The 20970-nt window shown below is 51.3% G+C and overlaps 6 protein-coding genes across 6 annotated transcripts; 3 read left to right on the top strand and 3 right to left on the bottom strand.

Annotated features, from left to right (window-relative positions):
• Positions 1-2283: 2283 nt before the first annotated feature.
• Positions 2284-6186, top strand: QC764_102010 (uncharacterized protein). The gene is made up of 3 exons (XM_062941428.1): positions 2284-3699; positions 3766-3961; positions 4018-6186. Exons 1-3 carry the CDS (start codon positions 3428-3430, stop codon positions 5317-5319), a joined length of 1770 nt encoding a protein of 589 aa, XP_062804275.1. The 5' UTR covers positions 2284-3427; the 3' UTR covers positions 5320-6186.
• A 97-nt stretch (positions 6187-6283) lies between these two features.
• Positions 6284-12433, bottom strand: QC764_102000 (uncharacterized protein). Its single transcript, XM_062941427.1, has 2 exons — positions 7162-12433; positions 6284-7102 (listed from the first exon to the last, which is right to left on the bottom strand). The coding sequence occupies exons 1-2, from the start codon at positions 11668-11670 to the stop codon at positions 7007-7009; spliced, it is 4605 nt and encodes a 1534-aa protein (XP_062804274.1). The 5' UTR covers positions 11671-12433; the 3' UTR covers positions 6284-7006.
• Positions 12434-14785: 2352 nt separating this feature from the next.
• Positions 14786-16229, top strand: QC764_0002530 (uncharacterized protein). Its single transcript, XM_062939721.1, has 3 exons — positions 14786-15128; positions 15188-15484; positions 15545-16229. The coding sequence occupies exons 1-3, from the start codon at positions 14884-14886 to the stop codon at positions 15807-15809; spliced, it is 807 nt and encodes a 268-aa protein (XP_062804272.1). The 5' UTR covers positions 14786-14883; the 3' UTR covers positions 15810-16229.
• QC764_0002540 (uncharacterized protein) lies at positions 15353-15870 on the bottom strand (the record flags this gene model as incomplete). The annotated part of the gene is made up of 3 exons (XM_062939722.1): positions 15353-15496; positions 15531-15643; positions 15828-15870. 3 exons carry the CDS (start codon positions 15868-15870, stop codon positions 15353-15355), a joined length of 300 nt encoding a protein of 99 aa, XP_062804273.1.
• A 48-nt stretch (positions 16230-16277) lies between the features above and the next one.
• On the bottom strand, positions 16278-18279 carry UGA2 (succinate semialdehyde dehydrogenase NADP+ linked; the record flags this gene model as incomplete). Its single annotated transcript, XM_062941426.1, has 2 exons — positions 17803-18279; positions 16278-17753 (listed from the first exon to the last, which is right to left on the bottom strand). The coding sequence occupies exons 1-2, from the start codon at positions 17911-17913 to the stop codon at positions 16278-16280; spliced, it is 1587 nt and encodes a 528-aa protein (XP_062804271.1). The 5' UTR covers positions 17914-18279.
• QC764_101970 (uncharacterized protein) lies at positions 18162-20860 on the top strand (the record flags this gene model as incomplete). Its single annotated transcript, XM_062941425.1, has 3 exons — positions 18162-19896; positions 19967-20255; positions 20306-20860. Exons 1-3 carry the CDS (start codon positions 19103-19105, stop codon positions 20858-20860), a joined length of 1638 nt encoding a protein of 545 aa, XP_062804270.1. The 5' UTR covers positions 18162-19102.
• Positions 20861-20970: the final 110 nt, after the last annotated feature.

Below are 20970 nucleotides of genomic sequence, written 5' to 3'. Positions count from 1 at the left end.
TTATAAAAATGTATTTTAAAAGCTTTTATTAGTTTTGAAAAATATTTAATAAAGTTAGCTATTGCTTAAAAAAAACTAAAAAGTTTTTATACTTTATAATTAAATTCGTTACTTTGTTAATCATACTATCAATAAAAGTAATATTGAAAACTGAATTCAGAAATTCTTTGAATATACTAATGGTTTGCTTGAAATTTAAATATTTATCTTAAAACAGAATTAATTAACTAATATTGAGATAGTGAGAAAACACACAGAAATAACTACAACACCACAAATATACTCTCAACAGGTCCCTGAATAAACACACCCGCGTGACAGTAGCTCGCTCGCAAGCCGCACTTTACACAGGACAAAAAAAGACACTATGGGCTCGCAGGCTACGCAGGCCACATAATAAGCACCGGATTAACCTGATTAGAGAGCCAGAATTACCTGCACGCGTGCAAGGCAATAAAATTCGAAGAAAAAAAAAGTCGATGACTTATTTCAGATAAAATGTCAGAAGCAGACCGCTTATATACATGACCCCTAAACTCCCGAATCCTCCGAAACCTCCACTTTCTCACCCCTCTAATCAAAAAGACCTTAGGCTTGTAGCTGCATCCCAAACCAATATTAAGCGGATTATTAGTATTTTAAAAATATTAATACTTTGAAAGTTAACTACTTTACTTTTTTTATTATTAGAATTATTGAAATTTAATATTAAATTAATAGAGATAAAATAGATATAATAAAAATTCAAAATTAAATATATATACATATATATATATATATCTATATCATTTTTTATTACGGAGTCTATCGATTAAAATTTAGAAAAATAAGTTTAATTATGATCTAGAAATATAATATAGCCGCTAAATTATCTTTCTTGATTTTTATTATATTTGTAAGTATTTTAATTTAATAAAAATAGCTTCTGTTAAAAGATATTCAAACTATGTAAATTTAAGGATTTATTTCATTATTTATTAATGAAATTAGTAAAAAATTTACTTTAAAATAATTAATTAAAGTTTATATTAATAATATTACTATTTCTCAAACTAAGTATCAATAATTAATAATTATAGCTTTAATGAAATTAACGAATAGAAATATAAATATTATATTTATAGAAACTTTTTATACTTATAGTTTATATTTTTATTTTTATTTTTTAACATTTTAATTTTAGTCTTTTAAAAGTAAATCTAAATGTTTTCCAGTAATATTTTTTTGATCAATATAATTTTCAAAGATATCTAATAACATTAGGAAGTATATAATATATGTGAAAAAATAATGAACTATTTAAAATAATCACTATTATATAAAACGTATTATAAGTATTTTTATTCAAATTTTATATAAAACTATAATTATATTAAAATCATTTTAAAATCTTTATAATTTTTGCGCAAAGTAAATATAAATTTCAGATTATTGTAAAACGGAACTTTGTAAATAAAACTAGCTTTAATAAATTACTAAAGTTTATAAATAAAAAATAATAACAGTTATCTTTTTTTTTAGGTTAAAGCAAAAATATCAAAAACATAAGTAATATAATTAATTAATAAAAAAGTTAACATGAATTGTAATAATATATTTATTATTATTATCGATATTATTAAACGTAAAAGCTAAGATTAACGAAAACTTCGATAAGTTATAAAAATATATACATTTTGACTTAAATAATATTAAACTATTTTATTTAATTTAATATAAAAACTAAACATTTATAATATAAATCCGTAGTATTAATGGTCTTATATAGAAAATGTAGATCTTTCCAATGCGTGAATGCCTGGTGGCGCAATACCATGCACTTACTGTCAAGGTCAACGTCAAGATGTTTAAAGTGCCAGGTTCATCGATGCCGCGAATTTGAAACCAGTGTCCAGCCTTTCGGTCCCTGACCATGTGCGATGCGCGGCAGCAGTGGGGCCAAGGCTGTCAAGATGATCTGACGCTGGAGCATAAAAGTTTCTTTGCACCTCTCACATTCCAGAGGTGCTGCTTCACAACAATCAGCGGCTTCCGAGGTCATCACCAATAAGAGGCGCCAAGGCACTCCGACACCAGGAAGCTGCAGTGAGGGAGTGAGACCCCTTTTAAGGAGTCGCTGAAATGTTTCGTCGAGGTTGTGGTGTCGTCCGAACGGGCAGATGTCATGTGGAGCAGCGCGAACGCCATCTGGGGCGTGAGCATGGGCTAGTGAAAAGGTGAGTGGGAATGGGTGGGGCCATGGTTGATTACGTTCTCATAACGTCGGCACCAAATTTTACGGGAGTGGAGCTCTGGCAGACGGCAAGCGGTAAACGCCCCGCTTTGCAACGTGCGAACCCTTCTTTTGTGATGGTCAAATTACAGGACCGCTATCGTTGACTTTTGAAGTGAAAACGGAGGCAACTTGGCAGCTCTGACTGTTCTTGAGAGATACCCACCTACAGCGGAGGGACAAGAGGAAAATCTCTGTTTAGGCGGTGGGTGTTGACGTGGGAATAGGGGCTGGCTGACGAGGTGAGGTCGTGAATGGATGCCAGTGTCCAGACGCAAGGCCCTGATCGACAAGAACGGGATATGTTCAGGGAGGGATACCGCAACAGCAAGTCACCCCTTCAATGCACAGGAGACTCCCTCAGGCGGTTCATGATGCAAATCAGGCGGGTTCGATGGTGTCCTGCAGCGGGCTCCCTGGCACAGAAACGACATGTCGGTACTTGTCGCCAAAGTACCTCCTGCATGCTGACCAGGACCCCAGAAGCGCACTGGCCAGTGAAGATGCAGCGAATGTGGACCATGGACCTTGAGAGCTCTTGGTGGCTGCAGTAGGCGCGTGTGCAAAGGGAAAAAAAGGGAAAACTGGATCCCTGTCTAATAACGGTTTGAAGCAATTTCGTGTCTCCCAGCAACTGAGCATCGTTTTGGATAAGACGGTGTGCCTTTCTTTGTCTGCCCAGCAGCTGGTCAGGGAGCGAGGGCAGCGAGAGGGCAAGGGTTGTCGCACAGTGTTGCTTCCGCTTTGGGTCTGGCCAGGGGAAACGGACCATTCACTGTGACTGGAGTCACTGGACCTGATGGGGGCGATTGGGGGGGGGACTGGGGGGTGAGAGAAGAGCGGACGGATCGCACAAGAGTCCTACCGTTTCCCTTCACAGAGCACGACCGACTGCCAGTTCCGAAATAAGTACCCCCAGGAACCATCACACAGCTCGCCTTTCCATTCTCCTCTCTCTCCTTCTCTCCTTCCACCCACCAGCCAACACCTCGACTCGACGAGTTTTTTCTGCCTCGTCCAGACCAGTGCAGGCCACGCGTGCTTAATATTTCTTGCGAAGTCTTCTCTCTCAGTGATACCCGATACCCATTTTTTCTTTTTTCTTGAGATACCCAGATACCCTGCTTTTTGCAACCACCCATCACACAATCAAAAATGGCCGACACAACAAAGCCCGTTGAGGTCCCTGCGACCACCGCTCCTGTCGCCGAGCCCGTTGTCGAGACGAAGCCCGCTGAGGCCACCCCCGCCGTTGCTGAGGTTTCCGAGACTGCTCCTGCTGTCGAGGCTACCCCTGCCGCCGCCACCGAGACTGAGGTCGCCGCTGAGGCTCCCGCTGCCGAGGCCGAGGAAGCCAAGAAGGAGGAGGTCAAGCCTGTTGAGGAGGGCCACCTCGAGCACAAGGGCCAGGGCGCCAACTTCCCCAAGTACGTTTCAGCATCACGCCAGACTCGACAGTTCTCGAGTCATCAGTGACTAACATCCTCGATTAGGAACTTCCTCTACACCAAGACCCTGTTCTGGTTTGGCTCTGAGCCCGTCAATGTCAAGGAGATCGCCAGCTTCAAGGCCGAGAAGGCCGCTGATGTCGCCCATCACGTTGCCTCGTGGGCTGCCGAGACCGGCAAGGGTCTCCTTTTCTACAGCGAGAAGGGTGACAAGGCTGCTCCCAACGGCGCTATCCAGCTTGTACGTTTGTTCAATATCCGATTCAAAATGTTTCAAATCCTAACAGAAAATTACAGGCTGAGGCTACTGAGCCCGTTGTCGATGGCACCAACAAGTTCCACTTCTCTTCCAAGGGCCACAAGCACACCTTCAAGGCCCCCACTGCCGCTGACCGTGACAACTGGGTTGCCCAGCTGAAGGCCAAGATTGCCGAGGCCAAGGAGCTTGCCGCCACTGTCACCGAATCTGAGACCTACAAGAAGACCCTTGAGAGCTTCAAGCCTGCCCCCGTCAAGAAGGAGGAAAAGGCTGCTGAGCCCGCCGCTGAGGTTGCCCCTGCTGCCACCACTGAGGAGGCCGCCGCCGCCGTTGCCGAGGCTCCTGTTGAGGCCGCTGCCGCCGAGACCCCCAAGGAGGAGGTCAAGGAGGAGGAGAAGAACGAGGAGGTCAAGAAGGAGGAGCCCAAGCGTCGCTCCGCCAGCCGTAAGCGCACTTCCATCTTCGGCAGCCTCCTCGGCAAGAAGGAGGAGAAGAAGGCCGCCGAGCCTACTGCTGAGACTCCCGCTGTCACTGCTGAGGAGCCTGCCGCTACCGAGGCCCCCGCTGCCACCGAGGCTCCTGCTGCTGAGGTTGCTCCCGCTGTCGAGGCTGCCCCCGTTGCTGAGACCACCACCGAGGCTGCCCCTGCCACCACCGAGGCTGCGGCCACTGAGGCCAAGCCCGAGGAGAAGGCTGAGGAGAAGAAGGAGGAGGTCACTGAGGCCCGCCCTGCTGTCCCTACCAAGCGCTCCAGCATCTTTGGTAGCCTCCCCTTCGGCAAGAAGAAGGCTGCTCCTGTTGCTGAGGCTCCCGTCAAGGAGACTCCTGCTGCCACCGAGGCCGTTGCCGAGACTGCCCCTGTGATCCCCGCCGTTGAGACCACTGAGCCCCTCTCTGCTGAGGTCTCTTCCCCTGCCAACGTTCCCACTGAGACCACTGAGGTTGCTGCTGCTCCTGCCGAGACCAACGGCGAGACCAGACCTGCCATTAAGAGCGACAAGCGCAAGAGCTCTCTCCCCTTCGGCCTCGGCAAGAAGAAGGAGTCTGCTTCCTCTGACGAGGAGGGCGAGAAGGTCAAGTCCCCTTCTGCCTTCTCCAAGTTCCGCGCCACCATCAAGGGCAAGGGCAAGGCCGACAAGGTCGAGGAGAAGAAGGAGGAGACCCCTGCCGCCACCGAGGCTGTCGCCGAGGAGAAGGCTGAGGACAAGGCCGAGGAGAAGAAGGAGGAGGAGGCTGTCAAGCCTGCCGAGACCGCTGAGGTTGCTGCCCCCGTCGTTGCTGCCGAGGAGGAGAAGCCCAAGCCCGCCGAGGCCACGCCTGTCGTCACCGCCACTGCTTAGAGAACGAGGCGTATTCCCCTCGAGCAATCGCAATGTCGGTGAAAGACGTATGGAAACGAAACCACGAAAACATAGAGCGAACATTCATGAATGACCACCGCATAATCATTCCATCACACGCAACCCCCCTCGCTGAGAGATATTTAATACACACAACACACCCCCTTATACCCTTGGGTTTTGTCGGAAACGGATCTGCATTTCAGAGTCAAGATACCCGTCAGGACTGAAACTCCATCTGGCTGTCAACAATCACTTGGTCCGTGGCACGCTTTCTTTGCTGTGGCCCTATCGCTCAGATAGGACTCGATCTTGATCACCTCCTGTCTTTTTTTTTTACTGCTTGCTTTGCTCGTTTTTGTTTTTGGCTTTGGTGTTTTCCCACTGGATGATGTTGCGCGCGCAGTCAGAGCTTTTCCTGTTATTTCTCTTTTTGATACCCAAAGTATACCCCCCCTTTCGGTCCGCATCAAGTCAGTCGTCTGTTTATTGGCTTTTTTGGGTCATGCAAGGGAAGGCAAAGGAGGTTTGTGGGAGGGATGATGAGGTGGGCTAAAAAGGGGAGAGTGTGCACACACTACGGTGTGGTGGATTGCGTGAGTGGATTTGGTCTTGGTGTGGTTGTTGGTTTCGTGTTTGGTGTGTGTGTGATGATGGATGTACACGATGACGGATGAGCATGTGGTGTGGTGGTGGTGGAGGAGCGGAGAATTTATTCTGTCTCTTGTTTCTGACTGCGCTTTTGTGTCTGGGCTGTCTTGAATAAGGGGCGGCTTTGCAGGGGAGAGTGCAGGATGGGAATGGGAGTTTAAGAGTATGGACACTTTTTTAATAGCTAATTAATATACCTCTCGCGTGCTGAGTTCGTCTCTATCTCTTGTTTCTTTGCTGCCTTGGTTCTTTGGGACATGTGCTTGTTTTGTGTATGGCACTTTCCATGTTTATCGCACAACACTCTTGTAGATACGTTACATGTCAATTCAAAGTTAGAAAATGTCTCTCTTCTATCTCATAGCCCAACTTCTCTTGGTATCTCATCACATGAAGTAAACAACACCAAAACACCCCATTACACTATTAATCCCTTTTCTTTCCCATTACTCTGCATATGATAAGTATCATAGGCATCCAAGAAGCCAGACCCTGCCCAGTTGTCTGTCCACACCCAACCAGATCCCATTGCATGCCTGCTGGTACTATCCAGAAAGCCAGGCCCAGTACGAAAAGACCCAACCAACATTACCACTTGGCTTCCTCTCCGTTCATGGCATATGTGCAAAATCCGAGCACAACTATAATCCCTACCCTCCCCAGTTTAGTCTTTTCCCACCATCTTGCAAGAAACAAAAGCGCGACACATCATCATCCTCCAACCGTCTCTCTCCTCTCCTCCCCAGCATAAGACCCAACAAAACCTCAAAAAAAACAAAAAAAAAAAAACTTGTCTCCAAAATGGTAAAAAATAGAATTATGCCTCAAAAGAAAAGAAACGTTGTAAACCAAGTTCACCTTCCTCCCACTCCTTTCCTCCCATCCTTCCAAAAAAGAAAAAAAAAACTTGAGCCGCAAAAAAAGGTAGGTATCATATATCATTTGCCCCTTTCCCGCCCCATCCCAATCACAAACGTAAAAACAATATCCCGGAATCATCCATCCGTCCCATTTTTTATATCATCATTAACAACAATTAAGCCTCACAAGACAAAGTCTTGTACTTTGCCACCAGCTCCTCGATCTTTGGCAGCAACTCTTGCAGGCGGAACGGCTTTGATATTACGTCGTCCTGTTGTTGTTTTCTTATCAGCATCAATACTCACAGAGAAAAAGAAAAAAAAAACTTACAACACCAGCGGCCTTTGCATTCTCAATCTGCTCCGGCCGCGCATAAGCCGTCACCGCAATAATCGGCACATGACCCGTCAGCACCCCCTTTCTCTCCAGCCGCCTAATCTCCCTCGTGCACGACATGCCGTCCATGACGGGCATTTCGAGGTCCATCAGAATGACCGAAATGTTGCGCTCGCCCTTGTCGTCGTCATTGTCCTCGTCCTCCTCGTCGGCCATTTTCACGTCTCCCATACCATCAGGAAGAATCTCAGAATCTTGTCTTTGCGGGGGAGGTGGGTGCTCGTTTTCTGCTGCGGCCGCTACCTTGTTCCAAAAACGGGATTTGCTGAGCTCAATGAGAGCTTCGCCGCCGTGGTTGGCGACGCGGGTGTTGTTTCCTGACCGCTGGAGCTGTCGTTGTAGGACCTTTTGGTTCACGAGGTTGTCCTCCACGATGAGGATGTCCATCGACGGCGAGTTGTTCTGGGGTTCTCGGACGGGTTTGGGCAATGCACCAGCCAAGGCTGGCCCATCAAGCACCATTGTAATTGGCTTTGGCTTCGGTTCTGGTTCTGGGGTCGATTGCCCTGGCTGTGGAGCCGGCTCATGAGAGTGGTGCATTTGTCGTGGCGGTGTCGGCCGGGGTGTCGGCGCGGCGGCTGAGAGGTTGACCTGGGGGTGATCGGATTTTCGGCTCTTGATGTAAAAGGCAAATGTGCTGCCCTCACCCTTTTCGGAAAAGACACCAATTTGCCCGCCTTGCAGCTCGGTCAGTATCCTGCAGATGAAGAGTCCAAGCCCAGAGCCGCCGTATTGAACGTGTGTTCTGGGGCTTGCCTGAGAGAAGCGCTGGAACAGAATCTTCTTTTCATCGTCGTCCAGCCCTGGCCCGGTGTCCGTCACAGCAAGATGCAAGTGAATCTTCTCTCCATCAGCCCAATCAGGCTCATCAGTAAGATCTCTCTGATCAGGGTGCCTTGGTGGGATGTAGGAGAGCCCGCTTTCTCTCTCCGCCTCCCTTGATGCTCCAAGCTTGATCACGATCGAGCGAGTTGGTCGTCCTTGTGTGAATTTGATGGCATTCGTCATTAGATTAATAAGCACCTGGCGAAGGCGAGACGGGTCGAGCTTGACCCAGTCAACCTCCAGATCACGGTACGAATCCTCAATAATAAACTGCCCCGTGATGTCGTTGGACTGGAGCTCAGCCTCGAACATCCTGAGCACATTTTGCACCACCATGATAGGCTGTACATCGACAGGAGTAACCAACAGCAGATTGGAATCAAGTTTCGAAAGCGTCAAGATGTCGTCAACAATTCGTTTCTGGTGGCTGGCGCACAGCGAGATGGTGTTTGCTGCCTCGACACAACTTTCGACAAGCACTGTCAATTCGCCCAGAGTTTGTTCGACTGGACCATTTTCGTGCTTGAACTCGTTGAGACTTGACGATATTTCATCGGCGCATTGAAGGATGGCGCTCAGAGGATTCCGCATCTCATGACTTGTTATATCGATGAAATTTTCTTGCTGTCGCTTCAGTTCAACCGCCTCGTCTCGCCTCTGTTTCTGAAAGTCTTCGGCCCATTTTTGTTGCGAGATGTCCGTGATACAACCAAAAATGCTCTTGAGCTCGCCGTACTCGTCTTTTTCGGGGTAGGCGCTCATCAATGCCCAAATATCGACCGAGTGACCGTCAATCAGCCGCTTGGAACCCCGGAATCGGAACTCATGCGTCACGGCCACCTTTTCGTCCAAAAGTTTGTGCCAAACTTCCTCCACGCCCGGCCTATCCTCGTCTCGAATGCTGTGCATCCACGAATCTGGACCGCTCGTGGCCCGTTCGTTGCCTGAAATCCGGTATATCGATTCGTTTCCAAAGGTTATTTGGCCCTGACCATCGGCAATGAACAGACCGACTGGTCCAAACTCGGCCATCCTAGTGAAGCGATACTCGCTCTTGACGGCTTCCTGAGTACGGAGATGTAACTGCATCGAAAGTTCCTGGCGGTCCAGCGCAGCCAACCGGGCCGCTCTCTGTCCACGCTTGATCTCTTCCTCGAACAGGACTACAGACGCCATGGACGTTGCCAGTTGGCGTGAAAGCAAGTTGATAAAGAGTTTGTAATTGTCGTCGTAGCGTCGTCGAGGGTTGATACCCAACACGATGAAGCCAACCACTGCATCCACCGACGTTGTTGGATGAACTGGAAAGATGACAATTGTGGTGCATGGGTCTCCAAAGCCCTGCCAGTCAAGCCCCTGGATGAGCTCAACAGGAAACGTGCCGTCTTCAAGACTGAGGATGACGGGCATGGCTAGATCGACCATCGACTCGCGCATGTAGTGGGCAAACCCTTCATCGCTTGACCGTAAGTTTATCGAGGGCACAGCGCAAGGGTGCCCTTCGGGAACGCCAATCGAGCCTTCCAGGTTGATTACTGGGGGGTGGCTGAGGTTGCCGGAAGCCATGGACCCAACCTCGCTCTCACTATCTTCACTGACCGAGTAGATGAGAGCAAAGGGGACATCATAGGGGTTGTATTCGAGACCCTTTTGAAGCTGTTTCCAGAATCCCTTCACATCCCTGGCCTGTGACGTCTTGACACCGACCTCGCGCAGCGTCAACATTCTGCGCTCGCTGACTTTGCGCCGCGTGTTTTCAAAGGCAGGATTGTATAGTGCCACCACGGTGCCGTCGCTACCAACCAACGGAATGATGGCCCAGTTGAAGAAGGTCTCCTCGAGGAAACCGTGGCGAGAGATGAAAAGACCATCGTCGTGCTTCATGGTTGCCCGCCCGTCATTCCAGGCAGCGTCGAAAACCGGCGCTATGCTGTCCCATATCTCCGACCAAGCGTCTTTATACCGGCTTCCCATGAGCTGAGGGTGCTTTTGACCCGCGAGCGCAATGTATGCTTCGTTGTAGATGGCAACAAAGTCTGGGCCCCAATACAGCGCCGCAGGGTGAGGACTCCCCATGATCATGTTGGACATGATGCGCAGGTCATTAGGCCACGTTTCCACGGGTCCCAAAGAGGTTGACCCCCAATCGACCGATCGAGCAAAATGATGATGAGGCCCAAGATTTGGGTCGTCTAGCGGTATTCGAGTCCAGTCAAAGATGGTTTGCAGCTGAGGCAGGGGCGCAGACATGAGCGGGGGCGGCGTCACGAGCGCCATGTCGTCGACAGACTGAACCACCGTGTCGGCAATCGAACCAGCTCTGCTCCGAGGCTCCGAGTAAGAACGAAATTGGGACTCGGCACCGGGTCCAAAGTAATCACCCCGTTCTCTCGGTGCGAAAACATCACGGCCAGTCCAAGGACCGCTTTGAGCCCATGGATGCTGTTGATTCGTGGAGCTGGGTGGCGTGGGCGTCTTGGACTCCAAAGGATGGGCGTTTCCACGGACCACACGAAATCGACGTCGGAGGGTGGAAGCTGACCAGTTCATCCCCGCCCATGATGGGGGAGAAACCGTGCTTCCATCGAGCGAAAGCCGGTCCGGCACAAGAGTTAGAGCCCAGGATTTGAAGTGTGAAAACTCAGTAGTATGCCCCCCGACAGACGTCTCGTTCTGCAAACGCTCCAGCAGCTCAGTAGACGCCTTGAGCGCCGCATTGACATATATTATACGCAGTTGTCCAGGGCCGAAATTTGCTGGTTCATTGAGGTCGATCATAAACGTCGGCCGTTCGTCTTGTTCCAGCAACTCGACAACCCCTATGCCTTGGAGTAATCCGGCAATATTAGATGGCGGCCAGCCATCAGGGCTCCGTGACGGGTTCGATTGCTCCGCAGACGACCAACTCCCAGGGGTGCCCGACGATCTCGAAGGACTGGCGGTAGTAACTGACTTGGGAAGACGCAAAGTAGTGAAGCCCTCCTGACCCTCTTGAGTTCCCATCATCGACGCCGCTGCCTCGGGATCTGCAAATCCGGGTGGATGGTTCATTCTCATCCCCCTCGCCGAGTTTGAGAAAAAGAGGGGAGATAAAAGGTTGGGAATCGCAATGGGCGGCTTCCCGGTCAGGTTGGGCGGGAGCGATGTGAGGCGCGGCTTCTTCAGAGGAGATCCTAAAGGTTGGGTTGGGCGATATTCCGCGCCAGATAGCCTCTTTCCCAGGGCGCCTGACGGTGCCCTGGAGGGTGGCTCGGACGACGCTGCCGACGAGGGAGACCAGAATCCAAAATCGGCTGAAACTTGCGGACCTAAACCCAACAATGATCGGGTCAAGGAGAATGGCGTTGATACGTCGGAATCATGCCGGCTGCTATTCGAGGATGCCGTCCACTCACTCACAACCTCGTCGATGGTCGCCCCGGTCTCGTCAAACTGCTCGCTGCTGTCGTCCTGGCAAGAGAAATAGTCGACCGGTCCGGGATTGTCTCGACGGGACGAGGTCGCGGCTGGGGGAATCTGCGCTGGCGGGAGAGCAGATACAGGAGGAGACTGCTGTGAATCCAAAACAATTGTGGTGGGGAGAAGAGGAAAACACTGCTCGGTCCTATTCTCCGTCATGCCCAAGTGAGCGACAGGTCTATATCAGAAGTCCCCCAGTAGCCCAAAGGGGCGATTTCCTCGAGCAAGCTCGCACGCAGCACCAACCTCAATCTACGAGCGAGAGAGCGGCGGGAAAGTCTATCAATGTTCCGCCACCTACAACCGCGACCGACAGAAGCCGTAGACGGACAACCAAACAGGGGTTGATCCTTTTAGATACCAGACGCTCCCGAGCAGCTGGCCATTGACTGCTTGTTCCAAAGATGGGATGAACCTTCCCTGCTGTTCTTTTTGACGCTCTGGACCGTTTTATTGGGATGAAAGACTCGTTCGAACGCTCGTGTTCCTAGCAATGAGTGGAGAAGTGAGTTGATATGTGCTGTCGCATGCGGTAGCTTGGCCCTGGATACTTTGTTGATTCGTGTTTTCTTGTTGCCGTTGGCGAGTTTTCTTCGCTCAGCAGTGCCTCGAATCAAGCAGCGATCTCGCGGTGGTGAGCAACCTAGAACCTAGACAAACTAAGAATTTCGACGAGAGGGCACAGGATAGGATAGGGTTTGCACTTTGGAAAGTCTCGGGCGGGCAGGTGGTCATGCAAATCGAAAATCGAAATCGAAATCGAAATCGAAATCGAAAATCGAAACTGGTAGACTGACTAAGAAAAGTAACTTTTTGGGGAGTGGGAAGCACGGCGAGCGGTGGACTTTGGGTGTCGCGGGGAAAAGCGACGTTGGAGAATAACAGACAGAGCCCAACCGTGCCTGGACTCTATGGATACGCTTGATGAGAGACAGACAGCCCGACAGGCTGAGAAGGCCTGCTTGAACCAATGAGTAGCGCGGGGATTCAGCGTTTTCAGCAGACTTGTTGGTGAGGAAGCTGGTCCTTTGTTCACTCCTGCTGTTGCTGTTGCAGTTGCTGTTGCTGTTGCTGTACCCGTACGGATCCGTAAAACGGTGCGTCAAAAGTGGACTGATGAGGTTTCGAGAGCTTCCCCAGCAAAGCATGATCGAAGGAGCAGGGGTAGAAAGGCCCATCGAGGTCTAGCCCCGGGTTGGTGCTACAACAATACCACGGGCCCCTGCAATTTACGCCGTATTTCACGTCGCCAGCCAGCCGATACGCTGATACCTACTCCGTGCGCTGGCCGTTCCTGCCGAACACATGGAGTGCAATCGGGATCTCTGCCTGCCATCGCAACCCTCATCCTTCTGCCGAGATTCCATTACCATCCATTGGCAGCCGGCATCGTGAGCTGAGCCCTCTACAACGGGTATGTTGTGTGCGCTCCTCAACCCAATACTCAAACGACAGCCCGGCCCCCCGTTTATGTAACGCCGTACGGGCTCCAGTGAGCGACGGTGCCGATCTCATGTTCCAGAAGGGCCTATTCCCGCCCTTCCGCTTGGCTCCCTCTGAGATCACGAGTCAACCCAATCACAAGCCAAGCAGCATGTCTTCCGTGTGAGGAAATGGCCTGATGCTGCTGGCAGGAGGAGGAGCCAGCCAAATTCCCATGAAGGGTGAGAGCGGCATTTTAAAATCCCATCTCCTCGATCCCTCACAGTCGCCCAGATTCTCTTGTTTTCGTCGTGTCGTGGCATTTGACAGTTTTTGCAATGTCTGCCACTCGCTTGTATAACTGATTTCTTTAGTGGGGGGCGTGAGGTTTTTCCAATGTAATGCTACCCCTCCAGACCGCCCGCCCGTGGCATTCGTCCAAGACGCGGCCGTAATCGCAAACTAACCCGATGTTGTGCATTATCTCGATCTGAGCAACAAAAAAGGCTGGTCTGAAAACAAACGGTGCAGACCTCCGTTTCTGCCGAGGCCAGCCCCGGCCTTTCGGAATCTCGATCGGAGCTTGGTATCCGTAATACGTAACGGTGCCTCACAGCAGCGCGGAGGTTTCGCATTCGCGCTACGGAGCTAATTCCGAGCTGAAGCTGAAAATCCACATTGCAGCTTTTCCGGCCATCCACAAATCGTTGACCTACAGCATTGAAGAGTTTACATGGATTTCTTCCTCAGGGTTCCAAATGTACCTTGGAATATGGAGACATATTTGGAAAACACTCACGACAGGAGCACACTGTCAACAGATTGAGTGCAGCACAGTTCACGATGCCGACCAATCTGGAAGCCAGGACGGGTGCCCGAACGCACGGACGCTGAGACCGCACCGGCACCCACTGGCAAGTTCCGTCGGCGCCGCCTCCCGTCCGCTCAGCCGCTCAACGGCAGCACGGCAGCACGGCAGCAACGGCGGCCGACATGCCGCGGAGGGCAGGCTTTCGGGTGACGGGTGATGATGATGATGGGTGATGAGAACTTGGATGCGACAATGCCCGGCGCGCGCCTGTGGTGGGCACACAAATGAACACACCACGAGGAAGAACTGTTTCGATGTTCTGGCCAACCAGAACTGGGCACGCCATGCGCCCGCCAAAAATGACACGGCACATCCACAAACTCGGGAGGGCTTCGCACTCTTATCACTCACTGACAATCTCACTCACCTGTTCAACCATGAGGTGAGTCTCTCTGGCGAAGCAGACATCAAGCTATTCTCCCAGCTGCCGAACAATGTTCACGTCACCCCTCGCAACCCGGCAGCAGCCCGGCAGCAGCCGTCAGCCCCCTGCTGTTCACCGCGAGACGCCGCTGTGATTGGGCGAGGGGTCCGACAACTGGGCGCTTACAGCAACGCCGCAACGACGCTTGCTCGGGTCTCTCATTGGATCGTCAAGCTGTGATTGACCGACCAGCTGCATCTTTTCAGGCTATCGCCTCTGGTCTGGGCGGCAGCACAGCACGGCATGGACACACAAGAGAGGGGGATGGACGGCTGGTTGGTTGCTTCCAGAGACCCCGAAAATGCGATGGGAATTGCAGCTTTTAATATAGAATCACGGTTCGCCTGTATCTTTTCCCCGCCTCTTATTTCTGCTCCCCCCGTGATGTGCGATTTGTGAACCCCAAGGCGACCTTTGCGACACTCTTTGCGATCGCCAATTGAAGACGTGGGTTTTGGCGGGCAGTGTGTGTGTCTCACCGGGGGACCGACTGCGATTGCGACGGGAGATCGATGTGAGATAGCCTCACGAGCCGGCGATTTTGCTGGGTTTTTTGTTTGGAAGTGGGACGACATCGACATATATATATTCAAGTCGACGGCGCCGAGCCTCGATATCACCAGGTTAAAAAGTCTCAACACCAAGACGATTCACAATGGGCTACCGAATTCTCCACCGCCCATGGCGAGCAAAGCGGCCTCTGTATTGGGGCATGGTTCCCGAGCTCGCCGGCATCATTCCTCTTCTTGTTTTGTTTGGTGTTCAGCAACCGGATGCCTGGAGGACGCTCTTCTGGCGCATCGGCTCCGACTACAAGCTCAATTCGAGCCCGACGATGATTCTGTATGCCTATGCCAACCATAGACCGCTCCCGACCATTCCGTTTGTCTGGTCGCAAACGTATGCCTTTCTTTCATCCGCCCCAGGATCATACTTTCACATGCTAACCTCTATGCCAGACTAACAACCTTCAACGTGGCCATCACCATCGTCTCCCTCTTCATCCTCCTCGCCAAGATGATCGCCACCATCATGAAGATTTTCTACCCCATCATCGGCACCGCAGTCGGCGTCTCCCTCACAGCGCTCTACGCCGTCAGCGTGTACGGACAAGCCGGACCAGACTACGCCGACCCGAGATACCCGAGCTGGACACCGTGGTACATCCGCAAATCGTGCGACCTCGCCATCCCGTACAATGCCGTCAAGAGCTGCCAAATGTCCAAGGGGGCGTTTGCCGTGACGGTGTACATGCTGTTTGTCTCCCCCTATCTTTCCCCCCATCACAATCACAAAACTAACAGCGATATATATAGCGCGGTATACGTCATCCAGACTAGCTTCGCCATCTGGGCCATGTGGCCCAACAAAATGCTCGACATGATGGACGACAGCGACGACGAGGAGGAATACGGCTATAACTCGGCGCAAAAGGACAAGGGGGTCAGCGTGGAGATGACCACGCCGGTTAGTCCTGAGGAGTGGGGAGAGTGGGGGTGGGGGGTATTATGGGCATTATCAACAACAGTTGCAACAACAACAACAACAACAACAAATGAGTGGTGCTGCGGGGGGGAGTAGCAGTGGTGGTGGGTTCACGCATAACCCCGCGCCTTTTACGCCGAGGACGCAGGCTTTCCATACCCTGGATCGGAAGTTGCCTTTGAGGGTTGATACGTATCGGTGAGGGGACGGAAAAGGGGGAAGTGTATGATATTTTTATGTGAGGAAAGGAGGAGAATACCCCTGCGAGAAAAAGCAGTCCTCTCTTTTTTTTTATTTTTATGTCGTCGACACAGTGTTTTTATCACATTTCTAATTCTTTCTTGTCTCTGATTGGGGTGGAAGAGAGACACTGGGCAGGGTCCGTTCGTTTCTTTCTTGATCTTGAGGGACAGAGAACTAGGTCAGGGTATGAGTGATAGTGCTCAAAATACAAAAAGGCCATGAACAATCAATCATGACATTGGAAGTAAACATGACAACATTCTCATTTTGCTCCCGCCGGCTAAGCTCAAAACTTTTCACATCTCATAATCCGCCCCCCTCTCACGACTGCAACTTCTTCCCCATCCCCCCATATGTCACCATCTTCGTGACTTGATACTCCCCAATTCCATACAAACTCCCCTCCCTCCCAAACCCGCTCTCTTTCACTCCTCCAAACGGGCTCGCCGGATCAGAAATCAACCCCGTGTTCACCCCCACCATCCCAACCTCCAAATGCTCCGCCACCCGGTGAACCCTCTCCAGATCCCTCGAGAAGAAATACCCCGCCAACCCAACAGTGGTGTTGTTTGCAATCCTGACCACCTCCTCCTCGGTGTCAAACGGGAACAGCCCCGCCACCGGCCCAAACGTTTCCTCCGATGCCATGGCCATATCAACCTTCATCCCCGAAATCACCGTCGGCTCATAAAAGTTAGGTCCCAAATCCGGGAGTTTGTTTCCTCCAAGCAAAACCTTGGCGCCCTTCTTCTCCGCGTCCCGGACGTGTTCCTCCACCTTGGAGATGGCCTTGTGGTGGATCAGGGGGCCATGCGTGGTGCCATTTTCGAACCCGTTACCAACCTTGAACTCCTTGACCTTGGCGGCGAATTTCGAGGCAAACTCGTCATACACACCCCTCTGAACAAAGATCCGGTTGGCGCAGACACACGTCTGTCCTGAAGAGCGGAATTTAGAAGCAATCGCCCCCGCAACCGCAAGGTCAACATCAGCGTCGTCAAAGACGATAAAGGGGGCGTTACCCCCTAGTTCGAGGGAGAGTTTTTTGAGAGTAGTCGAACACTGCTTCATGAGCAGCTTGCCCACCGGGGTCGAGCCGGTGAAGGAGATTTTGCGGACGGTAGGGTTGGTGGTGAGTTCCTTGCCGACTTCGGGGGTGTTTTCGCTCGCCGTGACGACGTTTACCACTCCTGGGGGCACACCGGCGCGGTGGGCGAGCTCGGCGAGGGCCAGTGGGGTGAAGGGGGTCTCACCGGGGGCTTTCACCACCACTGAACAACCCACTGCCAGAGCAGGGCCGATTTTACGGGTGATCATAGCCGCGGGGAAGTTCCATGGTGTTATCAGCCCGCAGACGCCAACCGGTTCTTTGATGGTGATGACGCGGTTTCCTGGGATGGAGGAAGGGATGGTATCCCCGTAAATACGGGGGGCCTCCTCACTGAACCATTCAAAGAAATTGGCCGCGTAGGTTACTTCGCCTTTGGCATCGGCCGTAGGCTTGCCGTTCTCCCAGGTGATGAGGGTGGCGAGGTCGTCGGCGTTTTCGACGACGAGGTCGTACCACTTGCGGAGGAGCTTGGAGCGCTCACGGCCGGTCTTGTGCCGGAAGGACTCGAACGCGGTTTCGGCGTGGGAGATGGCGAGGCGGGTGTCCTCTGCGGTGAATTCGGGGCAGGTGCCGATTAGTTGCTCTGTGGCTGGGTCGTGGACTTCAAAGGTTTTGCCGGATTTGGCGGGGATCCATTCCCCGTTGACATAGCAGACGTTTTGTTTGAAGAGGGAGGGGTCTCGAAGCTGGGATGTGTCAGAGGGTGAAGTGATATGCGAGCCGAGGTATACTCACCTTAGGAGCCATTGTGGATGAGAGACGTGAGAAGGAGGTGAGAGGTGACCGGAACTGATGAGAGCGGGTTGCGATGCGGGCTGTGGAAGTAAGAGCTTTTTGAAAGAGCATTTTGAGATGATGGTGTGTGTCGTGCAGAGGAGAATGCACAAGAATGAAAAAGAGGACCTAAAGGGTCGGCCCCGGAAATGCAGAAGCGATAGGGATGGATGACGCTTGAGTGGATGGAGACTTGGTTGCGAGTGCGGATGCGCCTCGGGACAAGCTGGCTATCTACGGCTCCGCTATGGGTTGAAACTTACCTTAGTTTCTACATACAGTCACTAAGAAGTGGTGAGGCTGTCTCTTTTGGGCATTCTAGATTCCCCATTGATCAATGACGTCGAGAGCGTTGCATGACAATCAGACGACCTCCGCATGCCCCGGATGCAGTGGAGAATGCCTCGGCGCCTAACATCGGCCCTGAGCTTGTCTTGACTTCAAACAACCCCAAAGAGGAAGTCGTGAGTTTCTTGAGGGGCTTTGACTATGATCACCAGCTAGGAAAAAACCCCAACAGCAATATCTCGTCGTCTTGAGGTTTCTTGTCTACAATGGCAGAAGGACAGCTACCCCACACTTGACGACATCAAACACCCCGCCGCCAAGACTACACAGAAACACCATGTCCCGAACATACCGACGGTATACCTCAAGCAGAGAGCTGCCGAGGTTGTTTCTCCCAGGGCAAGGATACTCTAGTGCCAAGTATCTCAAGTCAACCCTCATCGTGTTTGATCCTAGACTGCACCTGCCTCTCACAGAGACGCTCATCAATGTTTCTGTTCCCCAACTCCTCCCATGCTGCCCCGCACTGCCCGCGCTGAGTGCTGCAATTGACCACTTACAAGCATTGCCTTCCTTAACCAGCAAAATATCTATTTCCCCAGAACAATCCCCGTTCGTCTCACGGTACCGACACATTCCAAGTGGAACATCTCCAGAATCCCGGATCCCTCCCCCAGAAGCACGAGCCAGATGTTCATTCCACGCTGAGATTCTTGTGGAACCTGGTGATCACTCCTGTCTGGCCTCATTTTCCGGGGCCTATGCCGTACTCACCTTCCATGTCGATCACTCAAGCCGAATTGGTTTTGATCCATTCAGGGTGCAGAGTGGTGATCAAGTGAACCATTTAGCCTGACACACGACATTAGTGGACTCGTGTGGTGTTGGGTGTTTTCATGTATTTTTGCTGCTGCTGTCCGCTTCAAGATGAGGGGAATTGCCCGCGATGTCTGGGAGATGCTGTTTTTGAATTATGCGGTTTTCCAACATGAAGCAGGCCGTCTTCTTTTCTCTTTTGACAGGTTCACTTGTCCAAGGTCAATTCCCAGTCGCTACGTCCATCACGTCTGCCAATGAGATCCTCGACGGCTTTGTGAGCTTCAGCATCGAGTTCTCTAGCTTTCCTGACTTTGCAGGAAACAACTCACATCCGAACACCTTTTCGGACAACCTCTTGGAAAACATTAGACACCTGACCGGCACGAAACCGTACATCCGAGTAGGAGGCAACACTCAGGATTATGCTCTCTACAACGCCTCTTTGCCATATGCCTTGAATGGCACTTTCAATCCCAAGCGGTCTCTCGATTATCCGACCACCATCTACATTGGTCCCTCCTACTTTGAGTCCTACAGCACCTGGAAGGATGTCAAGTTCTCTCATGGCTTCAACCTCGGCCTTGGTGCCAATACTTCAGAGGGGTGGCAAACACTCCTCGACACAGTCCCTCTCGCTTGCAAAGCACTGAGTGACGGGAAACTCTATCTATGGGGTTATGGCAACGAACCGGATTTGTTTTCAACCGCTGCCCAAGGCCCAATTCGACCTCCGAGTTGGAACGAAAGCACCTATGTGTGGCAGTGGCAGAACGGAACGAGGACGATACATGCTCTGGTAAGGCAACACTGCCCTGACCTTGCTCGTGAGAGTGAGTATGGATATATGGCACCTTCTCATGGAGGCGTTGGTAACAGGCTAAAGGCGCATGTGAGCTGGGCAGCTGGTTTGAATAGTGGCAGGAATGTCAGGTTGTATTCGACGCACAAGTATGTTTCTGGTCCAGCTACCTTTTTTTCTTTCCATATCAACTCACTACTCCCCACTGACACCTCCCAGCTACATCTCGGGCGCCACAACCCCAGGCGTAACCCTCCAATCCACACTCCTAAACCACACCGTCACCGCCCGGTCAGTGAACGCCCAAGCAGCCGAATACTACCGGATCGTCTCCCTCGATCCGGGCGCTCCACCGCCCATATTCGGGGAGACAAACTCGCTCTACAACCAAGGCCGCCCAGGGCTATCCAACACTTTTGGCGCGGCGCTCTGGGTGGTAGACTTTAACCTCTATGCCGCGAGCAAAGGATTCAAAAGGGTGCATATGCACCAGGGGACTAACTACCGGGTTTGTCTCTCTCAAATAACTTGCGGCAAATAGTGTGTTGACGGGGTTAGTATGCATCCTGGCAACCAATAGAGACGAACGTTACGAGCATAGGGACAAAACCCCCTTACTACGGCAATATCGCCACAGCTGCCGCCCTGGGGAGACATGAGAAGGTGGAGGTGGTGAACATTCCGTTGACTTGGCACCGCGAGGCGGCATATGCGATTTACCATGGTGGAATTTTGTCGAGAGTTGTGGTGATTAATATGAGGGGTTATAACACCACGGTTGACGGGGAGGGACTAGTTCCACTTCCCAATCCGCCGAAGAGAGGGAGCGTGGAGTATTCTTTTCAACTGGGGGGTTTGGGGAAGAGGGCGGGGGTTGATGTTGGGGTGACGGTTGGGTACAGGCAAAAGGTCAAAGTGCAGAGGTTGAGGGCTAACGGGAGTGATGCCGTTACGGGGATTAGTTGGGATGGGTGGAGTTACAACTATGAGCTTGATCAGGGGAGGCCGGCGAGGATGGGGAATGTTACTACGGGGGAGGAGGTGGAGGTTGATAGGATGGGGAGGGTGAAGGTTGGGGTTGAGGATTCGAGCGCGGCTTTGTTGGTGTTTTGAGGGGGTTTTTCGATGATGGCTAGATTGATGCTAATGACGGTCCTGAATTGATGTTTGCCATTTCAAATTCTAGTTACGTATACTTCTATCCTGGGACTATATTACCTTGT

The sequence above is a fragment of the Podospora pseudoanserina genome, chromosome 1 (assembly GCF_035222485.1).
Source record: "Podospora pseudoanserina strain CBS 124.78 chromosome 1, whole genome shotgun sequence".
Lineage (NCBI taxonomy): Eukaryota > Fungi > Ascomycota > Sordariomycetes > Sordariales > Podosporaceae > Podospora > Podospora pseudoanserina.
The sequence above is the reverse complement of the archived record's forward strand: the minus strand, read 5'-3'. Positions and strand labels throughout refer to the sequence as shown.